Below are 16173 nucleotides of genomic sequence, written 5' to 3'. Positions count from 1 at the left end.
TGGCAGAATCTTGTGCGTTTCGACGTGATGGCAGGCGTGCTGACGTAGTCGCGTCATTGTGAGTCACGGGGAGAGCGAGCGTGAACGGCGGCTCCTGGTGACCTATGACCTTCCTCATGAGGCCCCGCCCACCGGCCCTTGAAAGACGGACAGGTGAGGTGCAAGGAGGGCGGGGGCACTCTGGTGTCAAGCCTGTCCACCCTTACATAGGAGTAAGCCTCATTGGTTCTAATGGGGCTTACTTCTGAGTAGACCTGCCTAGGCTTGGGCTCTGTCGCCTGCTTCAAAGCAAGCCCTCTTTCCTCTGAGTCTGCCATCTAGACAGCTCAGTCCTCCACATGCTTACTCAGGGAGAAGTCCCACTGAGTTTGATGGAGCTTGTTCCCAAGTAACAGTCCAATCCTATGCATTGAGTATCCTATGCATACTCAAAGGGAAAGCCCATTGTACTCAGTGGGGCCGACTCCCAAGTAAGTCTGGATAGGTTTGCAGCTTAGTGTGTCAAACACTGTGGGTGGGGGGGGGTGGTGGCAGGGGAGGCAGAGCCTCCCCTGCTGTAGTCCTCTGAAAAGTGCCATCACTGCCACTGTGTGACGTGTGCAAGCACAGCATGTGGGTCTTCCTCACCTGCCGCCCCACCCACCCCACCTCCCTGGTGTGTGTGTATATGTATGTGTTTTTGATGTGTATACTCTTTTTGACACATTTGCTTGAAAGCAGCAACTTTCAGTGGAAGTGGGGATTAAAACTGGAGTGGATAGAGGGATGTTCTTTTCCCTCTCACCCAACACCAGAAGACCAGTGGACATAATCTGAGTGGATGTCCCCTAGTTCTGGTGTTGTGTGGGAGACAAAAGAACACTCCCAATTTGAGTGTTGGGAGAGTTAGAACAGCCTAAAGAAAATATTTCTTTACCCAGCATGTGAGTTGTCTCTTTGCTTCAGGATGTGGTGATGGTGTCTGGCCTGAATGCCTTTAAAAGGGGAATAGAAAAATTTCTGGAGGAAACTTCCATTGCAGGTTACAAGCCCTGATGGGTGTCTGCAACCTCTGATTTTGGAAGTAGGCTACATCAGAATGCCAGATGAAAGGGAGGTTTCCAGGATGCAGGCCTCTTGTTGTCTTGTGTGCCCCCTGAGGCATCTGGTGGCCACTGTGATATACAGGAAGCTGGACTAGATGGGTCTTTGGCCTGATCCAGCGGGGCTCTTCTTATGTTATCAACTGTGTATATAGGATTGCAACCTAAATACTTTAAACTAGAAATGTGCTCTCATTCCTCCTGATCCTGTGCACATTTAAGGCCCAATCCCATCCAACTTTCCAACACCAGTGCAGCAGCCCTGAGGTAACAAATGTTCTCCTACCTTAGGAGATGTCTGGGTCTGCTTCCCTACCACAGGATGCAGTGCATGCCCCATGAGCACAGTTGCACTGGCACTGGAAAATTGGATAGGATTGGGCCCTTACTCAACAATAAATTCCACTGAGTTTCACGGTTTTGCTGCAGCCTCTTTAGAGTTTTGCTGTTGGTGTTTAGGAGAATGTGAAGGTGATATGGTTTTAAATTAGCGATCCATTTCATCTTGCTGCCGTAGGTGGACATGTGTATGTATATAAGTATCTCAATTTTATTTCCCAGCAGGTGGAAGGTGAAGAAACAACACCATGAAAGACAGAGAAATAAAGCGACTGCTGTCTTCCAATGTCGTGTTTATATTTTTCATAATTTTAACAACCGTCATTCCATCTCTGTTTTTGGAGAACTTCTCAGTCTTGGGAACGCACCTGACATGGTTGTGCATCTGTTCAGCGAGTGTTGCTACTGTAAATATAATTTTATATATTATTCTCAAACCAAATCCATCTACTAGAAGAAGTTCTCTTGCCCACAAGGTAAGATTTAATCCTATTAAAACATAATTGTTTATTCGTTATAGATAATAGTAGTACCACATTTCAGGACTATAAAATGCATCATACGTTAACGCTATAATTTTTTTCAACAGTCCTGTAAAGGAGACCAGATGGGAGACTTACAGTGCAATCCTATGTATATCTACTCAGAAGCAAGGCTAAGGCTACAATCCTATACTCAGTGCAATCCTCTGTATATCTACTCAGAAGCAAGGCTAAGGCTGCAATCCTATACTCCTGGGTGGGAAGGTGTCCTACTGAATAGTATACCTGTCTAGGGTTGCACTGTAAGAATGAGAGAGTAACAACTTATCTTTCAAAAAGAGAGAGAGAGAGACTTTAGGTATTTAGGATGGGAAGGACCTTATCTTCTGCTGACAAGGAGAGACATAAGGGTCTACATAGGCCATTCATCCAACTTGGTATATAAAATATCTTGTATACAACTTTTGTGTTAAATGTACTGGCACTAGGCGGGATTGCACCATAACTATGGTTGTAGATTGCGCCATAACTATGGTTAAGACTCATTTGTTCCAATGGTAGAGATGTAAGCACTTGATGATGCAGATTGTTAAAAAGCAATTTATAAATATTTTTCATTATAATAATAGTTATTATATCATTAAAATAATTGAGGTTTCAGAGTGCTTCACATGTCCTAAATGTTATTTTTCAAAAAGCACCAGAAAATATTTAATAATATCACAAATATTTGTGTAGTAATCTATAAACTTTTTTTTTCTTTTTGTTGAAAAGGTGGCACGGTTTTTAAGATGCTGTGTATACTTCTTCACATCTTGTATCCTGTTCCATGGAATCATTGTTCTTTATGGTGCACCACTGTTAGAGTAAGTCTTTGCCAAAGCAAGCTTCATATGAATCGTAAAGCCAAATTGTGTTTAGTAATTTGAACCTAGGTCTCCCTGGGATTGCATGCCTTATACTACATGCCTTTAAAGCAGCAATTATGCATATGCTTATTTTAAAGTCACTCCCAATGAACTGATTCCTTGTATTTACAAAAGGGGTAATCCTATGACAGGCTTGTACCACTTCAGATTGCAAGTAGTATGTAAGTGATTCAATCCTCCTCCATATTTTAAAAAATAAAACCACCGAGACATTAAGGAGAAAAGCCTAGGCCAGAACTATTTCCCCTGATATCTAATTTACTGTGTGAAGCCAATGTGTGTGTTTGGTATGGAGAAGGAGTCAATCACTCAGATCCCATTTGTAGTCTGAAGTGGTACAGCCCAGACACATCTCTGTAACAACTAGGCTTCAGAGGGACTTATTTCTAGAGGCATTTGAGAATAGTGTTACTTATTTTACTCAGAAATAAGCTCATTGTGTTCTGTAAGTCTTTGGCTGTAAGCCAATCTCAGTCACCAGAAACAAACACCTCTACTTATTTCTAAGCAGACTTAAAATTGAAGTGTAATGAATTAGGATTTTAAAAAACAATGCATTTGAACCCTCTGGAAATAATATACTGCATTCAAAATGTTAAGATTGAAAATCCTCTAAAACAGTGTTTCTCATTTATCCCTCGTTGTACCACTTTGCATGATTCACCTACTGGAAGTACCACCCGAAGTAACTGGGGTCGAGAGACCTGATGCAATGTGACAAACACCAGTGAGAGGCTCAGGGTGGACAGGAGGGCTTTTTAGAGTGCATAAAAAACAAGCTTTGGAGTGCTACTCGCCAAGCCTTCTGCTGACATTTGTCGCATCATGTTGTTTGTCTCACTGCTGGGCAGCTGATGACTGGGGGGTCCCACAAGTACCTCCAGACACCATCTCAAGTACAACTGGTGGTACCCGGACCACTGATTGAGAAACACTGCCCTAAAATACTAGTTTATTTTGAAACCAGGGTGACCAGATAGAATGGAGGACAGAGTGCCTATACTTTTAAACTTTGTATAGAAGATGGAATGTTGACAGGTGCAGCTCAACTTGGAAGGTTTAAAAAGCTGCAACTGCCAAGATTCTCTCTTCTGTACAGTGATTAAAGGTTCTCTGTTCTCCATTCTGTCTGGTCACTCTGTCTGAAACCATTTGCCAAAGCCAGCACATATTAGAGCAATGCCTGTTGGTTTGCTTGAGGGTGTAATGTAAAGTGTAAAACACTTTACATCAGTGGTCTCCAAATTGGAGGCAGCTGCGTACCAGGAAAGGCTTCCTTGGCGCAAACTGAGCATTCCGTTCTGCCGGGGAACCTCCTTACAGTGCTGCAGATCTCCCCTGAACTGTGTGCTCGCCAGCCATGTCTACCCGGAAATCCGATCGCAAAGCCTGCTGAGGCAACTGAATCCAGAGGCAGCTGGCCAGCGCGCAGTTTGGGGGAGATCAGTGGCATGGTAAGGAGGCTCCCCAGTTTGGGAATCACTGCTCTAGTTCATGAAACTTGTAGAAATTTAAAACACTTCCCTGTAGTTTCTGTTGGGTTTGTCCTGCCTCCCCAGGACTCATTAGCATTCATTGTAATCGGCTGCAGCAGAAAAGTTCATGACCCTTTCCATCAGCTTAGTTGGAACCTGTTGCCTTTGGCTCTTCCCTGGTTTTTTTCCTCAGTGGCCCTTTCTCCTGGTCATTATGTAACAGGAAAGTTTTGGTCCCTGAATTGTCTTGTCCCTTTTCCCTTTGGTATCATTTCTAGTAGGCAGAAATATTACATTCACAGTAGTACTCCTTTAGATGGCTTCATTAACCTTTTGGTCTTGCATCAATTCTTTCCAGGTCAGTACTGGAGACCTTCTTATTTGCAGTTCTTCTATCTACGTATACTACTTTGCACTGCTTGTGTCTGCTGGGGCCAAATGTTCAGGTCTGGCTCAGAGTGTTCAGTAAAAATGGGTAGGTTGTCTGCAGATTTCTCATTTTGCTGTGTTTATGGGGGCAGGCGACATGGTATGTTAAATGCATAGATGAACTGCACATGGGTGCAGGTGTGTCTGTATGTCTGTTTGTTGTAAGTTAAATAGCAGCTGCAGGGGAAAGGATCAAGTTTGGGATCATGCCATGCTGGGGAGGGGGTATCTAACCCTTTCTTGCCACGTTGTAGCCAAACAAAAAATGAAACTGCTTTTGGTTCCAGAAGAGTCAGGTGAAATAAGCAAGCATCAACAAATGTTTGGCTGCTCTTGATAACTGGCCACAAATTGTGTCTGCCACCAACTTGCTCCCTAAGCCAAAAGGATGTGGGGGAGAGGCTCTTGCCTGTGACATCTCCAGGCAACTCTGAGGCCTGATGTGAGTCCCTGGCTTCAAGCTGTAAGGAATGGGGAAATAGGATTTGTCCCTGTAGCACTGAACTCCCAAGAAGCAGAAAAGGGGTGGCGAATCTCTCAGACCTCATGCCAATTCTCTCAAAAGACAGTTTGTCGTTTTCTGATCATTTCATCTGAAGCCGTCTTGTCCTGAGTCGCCAGTTGATCTGTCTAGCATAGTACTTCCTACTCTGACTGGCAGCAGGTCTTGGGCAGAGAGAGGAGTCTTCCTTGCTGTCTGCTACAAGATCCTTTAACTAGTGGTGCCAAGGATTGAACCTGGGAGCTTTTGTGTATAAAGCATGTACTTATCGTTGACTACAAAGCTATGAACCTTCATCATAATGTTCCTTAAACATATTCTGCTTGTATGTAGGCTTTGCAGTGGTCTTCCATCCAAAGACCTGAGCAGATCTATGCCTGTTTAGCTTCAGCAATGCTACAGCATCCGAATTCAGCCTCAAATTCTCCCATGCCCCTTTTCTGGCCCAGAAGAAAGTCAGGCATCCTTACCAGGCTAAAAACCCTCCATAACCCAAAATCATAACCACCAGTAGCAAACTAGTGTGTTCATTTTTAGACCCTTGGAAACTAGTCCTGCGTCATTTGACTTTAAATGTACGAAACTCTGATAAATCTAGTTTCTTCCAAAAAGTTAACATGAGTTGAAGGTGATAAACATCTGCCTCTGGGACAAAGTTTGGATATTCTTCAGAACCTTCTGGTGAAAGGACCACATGAGAGATGTGTTGGAAAGGAACAACAGATTCCTACCTTCAACCAATAGCAAGTGACTTCATCAAAATAGTGTCTAAAATTATTAAAACTTTTGGATGTGCTTCTGCCTAGTATTTTCATGAGTAAGTAGAGAATTGTAAGCAAGAGTGTGAGTAGATGTTTGTTGAAAATCTATTTTCAGAAAGTGGTTATTAAGCTATTTATGCCATGACCAGGACATGTTTTAAAGATAAGAATTGAAATCAAACAGGAAGGAATGATCAGGTTTGGTTCCCTTAAAAAGACATGTTCATTTTTTAAAAAATCCTTCGCATATGTAGTACAGGTGGAGCCTCATTATTCGCGTGGGTTCCGTTCCAAGCACTCAAGCGGATGGCATAAAATGCACTATAGCAAATCCATTTTAAAAACAAAGTTTTTTTGCTCCAGTGATTTAAAAACAGCCTTGCTGACCTTTGTGATGTAAGATAAGAGTCATTAAGAAGACAATCCATCAATCAGTTCTCCTCCAAGCGCTTCACTCAGCCCCTCCCTTCACCAATGCAAAGTGATCACCTTTCGTTCACATGCTCAGGGGGAAGGGAGGGGTCACCTGGAGAGAGAAGGATTGATGGATTGTCAGCCAGCTGCCCCCCCCCTCTCTCTCTCATATTAAGGAGGCTATTGTTAAAGGACTGTTCAGTTTTTTTAAACTGATTTTAAAGGGGTGCATTTTTTCCCTTTTCTAGGGATCAGCACATTCCTTCTCATTTGCAGTGGCCATTCCTGTTGAGTCAAATCCATGTATAAAAAATTTGTGTATAAATAGGCTGGACCTGTAATGATTTGGGCAAAGGATAGCTAGTGTGTGAATAGCCCCAATTTTGGAATGGGCCACAGTCCTCTGTGTTATGCTAAAAATTCATAGTGATCATTTCTTTTGGAGAACTGGCACAGGAGAAAAGTTGCCTAGAGAGCCTATCCACACAAATAATCTTTTGTGCAGTGAATGTGTAGTTATCATATATTGTGCCCAGTTCCCCCTTTCTCTCTCTGTCTGTGAATACACTGCTAATTTTGCAGGGATAGTACATTCTTTAGCATTCAAAGCACATTGCTATGTATGTAAGAAAGTACATATGTACATTGCTATGTACATCTGCAAAGTGCAGTGGCAGTGACTGCTGCTGTTATTAATACAGCACTCTCCATGTACGCATGTGCTCTGTGAAGAATTAAGAGGACAGATTCCTGTCCTGAAGGGCTAACAATTCAGAAAATGGTCACAAGGGAGACAACAGATGAGGGAGAAGCAGGGATAACATATTTTTTTAATAGTTACTTATAGGTTATCATTTCTCTCAGAATTCCAAAGGAAATATGAGGTGGAAAATTACAAGAAAGGTACTTCTTCACTTACTTTGGACTCAGGCCATTTAAGTCATTGAATATCAAAACTAGCAGTTTAGCTTGGGTTCAGGAACAGTGTGCTACCAGTTGCTGTGAACCAAAATATTTATGTTGTGGGAGACACAACAGTCAGTTTTTGTTAATCTCAGCTGCAGAGGGCTCCTAAAAGGATCAGCAAAAAGGGAGGCGGATGCTTAACTTTCCTCTCAGGCCATTTTCTAAACTAAAATGCTCGCTCCTGCTCTGCTCACTGCAAGGTAAAATATTTTGGATCCATGTGTTCTCTCCCTCCCCCAGGAAGAAAAGCAACTTGTGTGTTGATTTTTGCGTGTTGTATGTTCACACAACTTGTGAACACAATCAACTTGTGTGTTGATTTTTCTAATCAAAATAGCTGTAGGGGGAAGGGTTCTTCTCTCCCCTCATGCTGCTACTCTGTTCACATCTGGAGTTCCCACAGCTGCAAGCTGGGAGATACCCCACATATCTCTCATGTTACGTAGACTTTGGCCCTGTTTCAGTGTCACTGTGACACTCTTCTTAACAAGGCAGCTGTCATTCTAGATGGAAGGATCATGCAGAAGAATCATGTGTAAGTGAAGGGCAACAAATGATCACTTTTTTCCCCTCCCCAACATTAATGTGACTCAACCCTATCATTTGGGTACTACTTTCGGAGAATAAAAAATAGTCTAAGATGAAAGCAAAGAATATCAGCATGTACAGAGGGCTTGGAATGTTAAAAAGCACAAGAAAATCTGAAATGTGTTTAGATACAAAAGACCAACTGCACCTGAATTGTCTCTCTGAAAAAATAGATCTAGAAACTTGTCTCTGCTTAACTTTTTCAGTATATCTGTGTAAGCCCACCTTAGGTAATACATTATGATGCAACTCCTAATCCCAGAGATTTGATTGGCAGTTTTCGTCTTCTGCTGATTTTCTTTCCTTTGCAAAATCAATCTTTCTTTCTTTCTTTCTTTCTTTCTTTCTTTCTTTCTTTCTTTCTTTCTTTCTTTCTTTCTTTCTTTCTTTCTTTCTTTCTTTCTTTCTTTCTTTCTTTCTTTCTTTCTTTCTTTCTTTCTTTCTTTCTTTCTTTCAGGTTCTGCTTTGGTTTGTTTTTGTTTGTTATAGTGCTTGTCCTATGGGGATGAACTGTGTTATGTTTGTTGGCTGTGTTAAATTAAATACGCAAATTCAACAATGTCCTGTTAAGCATTAACAATGCAGGGAACGTGCTGAGTGCTGTGTTCTCCAGCCAGCAATATGACATTTATTTGGAAATGTCAAGTCTGTACTGCAGAAGTTACTCAGCACAATAAGACTATGGCCAGTCAGAATGCATTCTGGTGGTTTCTCTCATGTGCTGAAGCACTGTCTTAAGGGCAGTAATAGCAAGATTTCCTTTAAAAAAAGTCTGTGAACTAAAGAAGTAACACCAGGACTGGTCAGGCTAGCAGAAGTGTGCAGGCCTCCACGCACACAAAAAAGAGTTTGCTTTCTGCCTGTCCCTACAGATGTTATTTCAGTACTATTTGGACAGCATGGGTTATTGAGGTGGGGGGGGTGAGTGGTTTGTCTTCTATAGTTTGTATGTAGAACCTGGTAGTCAGAGGTATACTACCTCTGGAGTGTATCTGGAGGTTACATTGGGCTATCGCAGCTGACAATGAAGGACTTTTATGGACCAAGACGAAACAGAGGAGGAGGAAGTAGGGTAGATGGTGTCAGAAGAAGGTATGATGGATTTGGAGAGGAGGATTTGTAGCTGTTCTTTGCTTTTGGGAATAAATCGATTTTTAAAAGTCTGAAACCCACAACCCCTCCCATTATTTTTGGAAGGATGAGAACACCTTTTAGCCAGGTAGCAAAAGTATGCCACAGGCACCACCTTTTCAGGGACCCCACACTAAATGCTCGCAGACGGTTTCTGGTGAAATCAGCATCTCACAATTTGACAACCCTTTTGTTTGCATATTGGGGAGCTGCATGCTGCATGGTATGTAGTCATTACAGACGTCATTAATAACATGATACAAATAAATAATTTTGTTCAAATGCAACTTCGCTGCGGGCAAAATCCAGTGGTGCCTCAGTGCTGGCAGAGCATGTGTCCCCCCTGTGCTGGCTGTTGCAAACATGCTGGAAAGCACGTTGCAACAGGGGAAGATTTTGAGGCGCCAGCAGGAAGGCCTCTACCAGCACCCATGGAAGACCAGCGTGTGCTGGAGCAGGTAAGCTCTGCACAGGCCTAGAGGGGCAGGGGAGGCAGAACAGGGTGGGGAAAGTATGTGACAGGGCAGGGGAAGGGCAGTGACAGAGGCCTCTATAACGTATGTTATAGGCCCCACGCTAGCTTAACCTGGCCCTGGTCCTAGTACATTATTTCTAGCGTACACACAAGAGAATTTATAGAAGTAAGTTCCAACCTGTGCTAAATAATTGTTCGATGGGGCTTCCATCTTTTTTAATTCTGCTGCAAGGAGCAAGCTGCCTGTGCTTGCCACTGCTGGGCTTTGTTTATATACTGCTGTCTTGCAACACCACCAGTGTCACTGAGTTAATGACCAGCCATCACAAGCCCATAGTGGGAAAGAAATGCTGTAAAGAGGCTGTCAGCACTAATGGAGCCAGGAAAATGCTCTTTGAAAGACTGTTCAGGCTTTGTTGGCTAGAATAGCAGCCTCAGTGAAAAGTCCTTGGTCATCTACAGACAATTGGTGATTTTGTTTCTGCTGCTATTTGAATCTTTGTTTGTCTTGCCCTCCTCCTACCTACAAGCTCAGTGCTTTATATTGCATTCCCTAAAGGACTTCAGTTACACTGCCGCCCCTGGGTGTATTGTGAAAACCAGAGTACTGTAGTTCTAAAATTGCAAGAGTTCTATGAGCTGCAACTTTTAGACCCCCCTTTTTAAAAATTTGTTTTAATGAATGTCTTCTTTTTTAGATATCTTTTTTCATTGTGTAATTCTGACCTACTTTTTGTTGAAGTGACTACTTTTGGAGAGGTTGCCATGATAGTCGGTAGCAGCAAAAGCAATATGGAGTCTTGCAGCACCATAAGAATTCCCCAGCATGTTGTGGCATAAGCTTTTTTGGGGTAGAGCACACTTCATCAGATGTGTTAAAGTGTTATCCCATGCTGGTAGGCTTGTGCCTGTCAGAGAAATCTCTCTCTCTCTCTCTCTCTCTCCCTCTCTCTCTCTCGCTCTCTCACGCCACACACACCACACACATAACCACATGTGCAGAGAGGAAAGAGGAACACAAAAAAGCAGTGAATAATACGGGTACAGTAGTCTGTGACTGTTCTGTATAAATGTGTTCATTACAGTGGCAATTAACAGCTGCGAGAATTGGTGATGATTCCTAGTTTTTACAATATTTTGTTATCACCAATTACTGCACTTGTTAATTGTTGCTGTGATTAAGGGCCCTATCCTATCCAACTTTCCAGCCCCAGTGCAACTGCAGTGCAACCCTGAGGCGAGGGAACAAATGTTCCCTTACCTTGTGGAGACCCCTATAATTACCCTCCCACCACAGGATGCAGCACAAACCCCATTGGCATGGCTACACCAGTGCTGGAAAGTTGGATAGGATTTGGCTGTTGAGTAATTCATTTACAAAACTGTCACATGTGTCAATAGAATTGTCACATACAGCACCTCTTACATTTCATGGTAACTTTGCCTTGCAGTTTGTCTCTATCTTTGTGCCCATGTGTGTATGTATGCATGCTTGCCAATGGAGGAGAACGTTTGGAGCATCTGATGAAATGGACTGTAGTTCACAAAAGCTTATGCTATAATAAATGTGTTCATCTTTATGGTACCACAAGACTTTTCTTTTATCCAAAAAGAAATTTGGGGGGAAAAGTCTCAACACATGGAAAGTTATGTGTCAGGAAAACAGATTCTAGCCTAGCCTTTTTTCTGTTTGTTTCCTGTGCAAGGATTATTGTTTTTCTGTACTGAAGGAGCATTCAGTCACACAAGACTTCACCTACAACTTAAAGTGGTACAGTTCTGATTTAGGTGTATCACCTTAGTGAGAACAAGGGCTGATGATTAATGTGTTAATATTTATCTAATGGAGGGTCACCTCGAGTCTTTAAAGATAATTGAGGTTAGGTCTGTAACCTCATATTTCTCGAATTGTGTTTTTTTTCCCCTTCCCCTGTTTTTCCAAAGGTCATTTTGTGAGTGGGAGTAGAACTAGGGCTTTGTATCGTTTGCGGCATCAAAAAATATAGTTCTGTGCTGCGTGAATCCCAATTCTGATCCAAGAAAAGGTTAATTTTGCCACTTGTATAATTTTTTTAAATAATTTTCATGTTTATTCTGATTCTGCTTGCTATGGGCAAGGGCAATGTGTTTGAAGCCCCACCTCCACACACTGACAATCTTTTTCAATCCCTCCATTTCCAATTGCTGAAATTTCAGGAGGCAGAGACGCTGAAGCATATCTTCTCAGTCATAAGGGGTAGAAAGTTGCATCAATTATTTTAAAATGAAGTTGAGATTCTTAGGAAGCTCTATTCTGTATCTTATACTCTACTCCATCTTTTTCTTCACTCCTGCAGAAGAGTGTTCCACATGTGACCCTGACTAGATGGCAGATAACTGTACTGTACTTGGTTTTCTTCTGGTCTTTGGTGGTTTGGTAAACAGAAGTGGCGGGAAAGAGGATGCAAAATACATAGAAAGGAAGAGAGGCTTGTGCAAGGAAGACATCTCTTGCACATGCTCTTTTGCCACTCTTTTCCCTTTCCTTTCTCAGCTGTTTTCAGCTTTGCCTGGGAATGTGGAGGAATGCCAGAGGGCATGCAAGAAAAAGATTTTTACTACAATTCGCCACTTGCCTTTCCAGGCCAGGAAACTGCAAAGAAGGGTGGGAAGGAAAAGTGCCTACCGAGAGAACATCTCCCTCATATGTTCTCTTCTGTCCCTCCACTTTTTGCCTTTTTGATATGCCATGATGTGGGTGAGAGGATGTGTCAGCTTTGTGAGGGAGAGAGAGAGAGAGAGAGAGAGAGAGAGAGAGAGAGACCATTTTGGAATGCCTTTCTGTCCCTCACCCACACCTGTTTCTTTTCTGAGGTGCAAAAGGTGAGGGGAAGAGATGAATGTGTGAGGATGGCAATTCTTCTTTGCACTGCATGTCCTGTTGTCACTAGAAATGAGAGCAGCACAGGTTCTGTGGGAGGGAGGGGAGCTGTTGGCCACCTTTTTGGCCTCACAATGTCTCTGGTGCAGTGTTTTTTCCTGGGTGTTGTGGGGGATGTCGGCCCCCCTGTAGTGTTCTGGAATGGCACCAGGTCATGGGCATTATTGAGGGGGAATGGAGGCTGCTAGCAAAATGGCAACCACCCGCAGCTGGCCCAGTCTGCCCCAGGAAGCCCCTGTGGTCAGGTTTGGACAGATGTCAGCTGTAGACACTGCAGCTGCCTGAGGCTGGGCTTGGAGTCATACTTTCAGTTCTACAGAGTCTCTTCCCAATGCCCTCCCTCTCCACACCCTGTTTTTCTAGCACAGGGTCTTTTGCCGTTAGTTGCAACACATTTTGCTGGCGAGCAACTGACTCACAATGACTTTGGGATTTGTTTCCTCAGTGGTAATATAGCTAACATAGCGGCTAAAATTGAAAACTGCATCGTAAGGATATTTTTCCCCAATGTGCTTTGTTTTATGCTCTCCACCTGGAGCATCATCTGTTGTTTTCTTGCCCGCTCACTGCATTAGAAAAGCCTTCTGCAACTCCTTGCACACTACTGCAGATTTTGTGATTATTTTCTGAAATTTTGTCATCTTTTTTTTTCCAGCTCTTGTCTCCCAGGGAATGTTGCTGTTACCCTTTCCAATATAAAAATTGACAATTTGCAACCACTTTGTTTTCTCTCACTCTCTCTTTTTTTTTTTAAGAATAGTTTTTTTCATGTAAAGATATATAAACCTCAACATGCAATAAGTATTTTAAAACTGGAGCAATCCACGCTACAAGATTTTTGCAATGTGTGCCTAACTTTAAAAAAAAAGTGAAATCAAGCTTTCATGGTTTGTAGCTTATGTCTTTGCACTCCAACTTGGTCAAAGCCAAGCCAATATCATGATTAGACAAGGCATATAGTGGGATAAATGAAGCCACAGAATAAACCAGAGATACTCTCTGCAGGTGTATCTGTTTACACCTAATTTTGTTTAGTTCTAATTTTGTTTAGTTCTAATTTTGGTAGGTGCCTGTTATTTAAAATGTTTTTCCAGCCTTTTGGCTTCATTTGTGTCTGCTGTGGCTGTTTCTCAGCTAGGAGAAAAGGCATTGCTTTAGCTGTTAGCGCCTGGTGTTTCCTAATACTTTGCCATCTGGTTTCAAAATTATCACCAGGATTGTCTGTGACAGCACTGTGACTTTTCTGGCAACTAAGAATCACTGGGCTTACTTTCTCTACCACTGTTTAAATTGATACAAGCCAAGTAGGGGAGCCTGCTTAAGCCATTTCTGCCCAATGTTGCGTTTACGCAACAGGGATCAAATGTGTACATCTGTGGTCTGGGCAGAAATGAGTTAAAGTATTCACCCTCTGTTCACAGATGGGCATCTCTCCTCTGTGTTTTATAACATTCTCTTGAGATATAGCAAGCGTGTTGGCCATTTTAAGTGTGCATGCTGTTTGTATTACATTTTTACACTTGTGTGTGCACACTCATGGGCAATATAAGAAAAGCCCTGCTGGATGAGGCCAAAGGGAGACCATTCTAGCCCAACTCCCTGTTTCCCACAGTGGCTACCTGCTGCTTCGGGGAAAGCTATAAGTAAGAGAGAAAGGCAGCTGTCTCTTCCACCACTGCTGTCTGCCTGCAACTAGTATACAGAAGCATAGCACTGCTGAAAATGGGGTAGCATATACTTTTCATGTCTAGCAGCCATTGATTTTGTCCAGTTCCCTTTTAAACCCATCTATACAAGTGGCCATCACTACATCATGTGGGAGTGAGTTCCACAGATTAATTACATGCTGCATGAAGTACCTCCTTCATGCAAAGACAAGGGTGTTTATTTTAAAAATGAATGTTCTGTCTTTTCATTTCTTGCAAAATGACAAAGGTAGTTGACAACTACCAAAAATGTAAAACAATTCCATGAATATCAAGAAAAAACACAGAAGCAGCAGATAGAGACAGAAATAATAATGTTCACAAAGCAACCAGGCCAGTCCTGCTGGGCCAAAAAAAGTTTTCAGCTTGGCCAGAAGGAGTTGGCTGGATTTCTCAGGCTAGGAATTTCCCAGCCTGGGTGCCACAACAGAGAAGACTCTTCCACATGGCTCCTGCCAATCTCGCTGCCAGTAGAGACAGAATATGTAAAGGGGGCTCTGTGGATGACTGTTGATGAACTGGACAGTAGAGGAGGCAGTGGCAGCCTTTCTGTGCAATGTGTCCATCTACCTTGTTTAACTCTGGTGTAGATAATACTATTGGCATGTATCAGTGCATGGAAATGTCCACTGTATTTTGTTAGGCAGGTGTTTTGGAAAACCCTAGAATATATGCTTACTTCAGAAAGGGCTGTGTGAGATACTACTTTGACTCTTTAGTGAAATCTGGGTACTTATAATTTGCCAACTTTCTCCAGTTTTTTTTTTTCCATTTGCAATTTTGTAAGCAGGGGGAAAAGAAATTAAACCCATTTAAGACAAAGTTCAGCTCCTGATGTGAATAAACGTAAATCCCATCAGACTGGTGAGGGAGGCATCTGGCTCTAGCTCCAGGAAGCAATGCCCCCTGTTGGTCCTTCACATGGTGAAGACTAGAGTTATAGTTCTGTAGAACCATCATGAAAGGATCTTGAAAAGATCTTATAAGCCTCTTTGAAAGTTGAAGTTCTGAATCAGCCTCCCCCATTAGAACTAGACTTTCTCAGCCACAATCCTTTTGTACCCCTGCTGAACTGTTCCCCCCACTTCAGGATGCATCATGTACCCCATTGGCACAGCTGCATTGGCGCAGGAAAGTTAGTTAGAATTTGGCTATAAAACTACCTAAAGATGCTATTGATGGGGCTTGAGATGGGGAGAATTCTGCAGCATCGTGTTGGTGAAACCTCTGGTGGGCAAGGAATCCTCAGCATCTGGGAGAATTTCCAAGAAGCTGCCTTCTTCTGACTCACCTGAATCCATCAAGCTCAGGATTGTCCTCCCTGACTGGCTGTGCCTTTCCAGAATTTCAGGCAGGGACCAACCTTAACCCTGGAAATGCCAAGGATTAAATGGATGGCAAAGCAGAACTGAGCTACTTCCCATCGCCATCTAGGGAGGTTTAGATGGGAGATAGCATGAAGGGCTTTACCTTTTAACTTCCACAACTGCTCCGCAAGAAGAGATAAACACATGGCATTCTGCATATGAAGCATGGCTCCTATTTTGTCACTCCTTTTTGCAATTTTGCAATATGATCTGATGCATCAGATCTCAGAAGTAAGCATTGCTTATTCTAGTGGAACTTACTACTAGTAAATGTGCTTATGATTGCAGCCTTGGATAGATGTGTCTTATGCTTTGAATGAATGCGTCTTTCAATGTTGCTGAAAATCTGTGAATTTTTCCAGGGCAATGTCCATCTGGGACAACAATCTACAGATTACAACAATGTGCAGCGTGGTGGGAGCATGGCTCGGAGCATTCCCTATTCCGCTGGATTGGGATCGACCATGGCAGGTCAGTTTGTCTATCTTTTAGATATGAGCGAGCACAAGGCCTCCCTTTCTAGGCATCAAAGTCCAGCATACTAACAGCATCTAGCTTAATCCCTTTGAGAAACTTACAGGACATGGAGGCAAAGACCTTTCCTGTC

The 16173-nt window shown here is 42.7% G+C and overlaps 1 protein-coding gene across 2 annotated transcripts in view; it reads left to right on the top strand.

Annotated features, from left to right (window-relative positions):
• Positions 1–63: 63 nt before the first annotated feature.
• The window catches only part of PIGF (phosphatidylinositol glycan anchor biosynthesis class F), a 31414-nt gene continuing 15304 nt past the window's right edge, over positions 64–16173 (top strand). The window contains exons 1-5 of one of the 2 annotated variants that reach the window (XM_066624705.1): positions 64–153; positions 1647–1897; positions 2678–2769; positions 4666–4782; positions 15929–16037. In XM_066624705.1, coding sequence (XP_066480802.1) covers positions 1670–1897; positions 2678–2769; positions 4666–4782; positions 15929–16037 — 546 coding nt within the window. In that variant the 5' untranslated portion in view covers positions 64–153; positions 1647–1669. Of the gene's footprint in view, positions 154–1643; positions 1898–2677; positions 2770–4665; positions 4783–15928; positions 16038–16173 lie in introns of both variants that reach the window. The other variant, XM_066624697.1, reaches the window with a different exon arrangement.

This window comes from Tiliqua scincoides, chromosome 1 (genome assembly GCF_035046505.1).
Source record: "Tiliqua scincoides isolate rTilSci1 chromosome 1, rTilSci1.hap2, whole genome shotgun sequence".
Taxonomy (NCBI): domain Eukaryota; kingdom Metazoa; phylum Chordata; class Lepidosauria; order Squamata; family Scincidae; genus Tiliqua; species Tiliqua scincoides.
The sequence above is the reverse complement of the archived record's forward strand: the minus strand, read 5'-3'. Positions and strand labels throughout refer to the sequence as shown.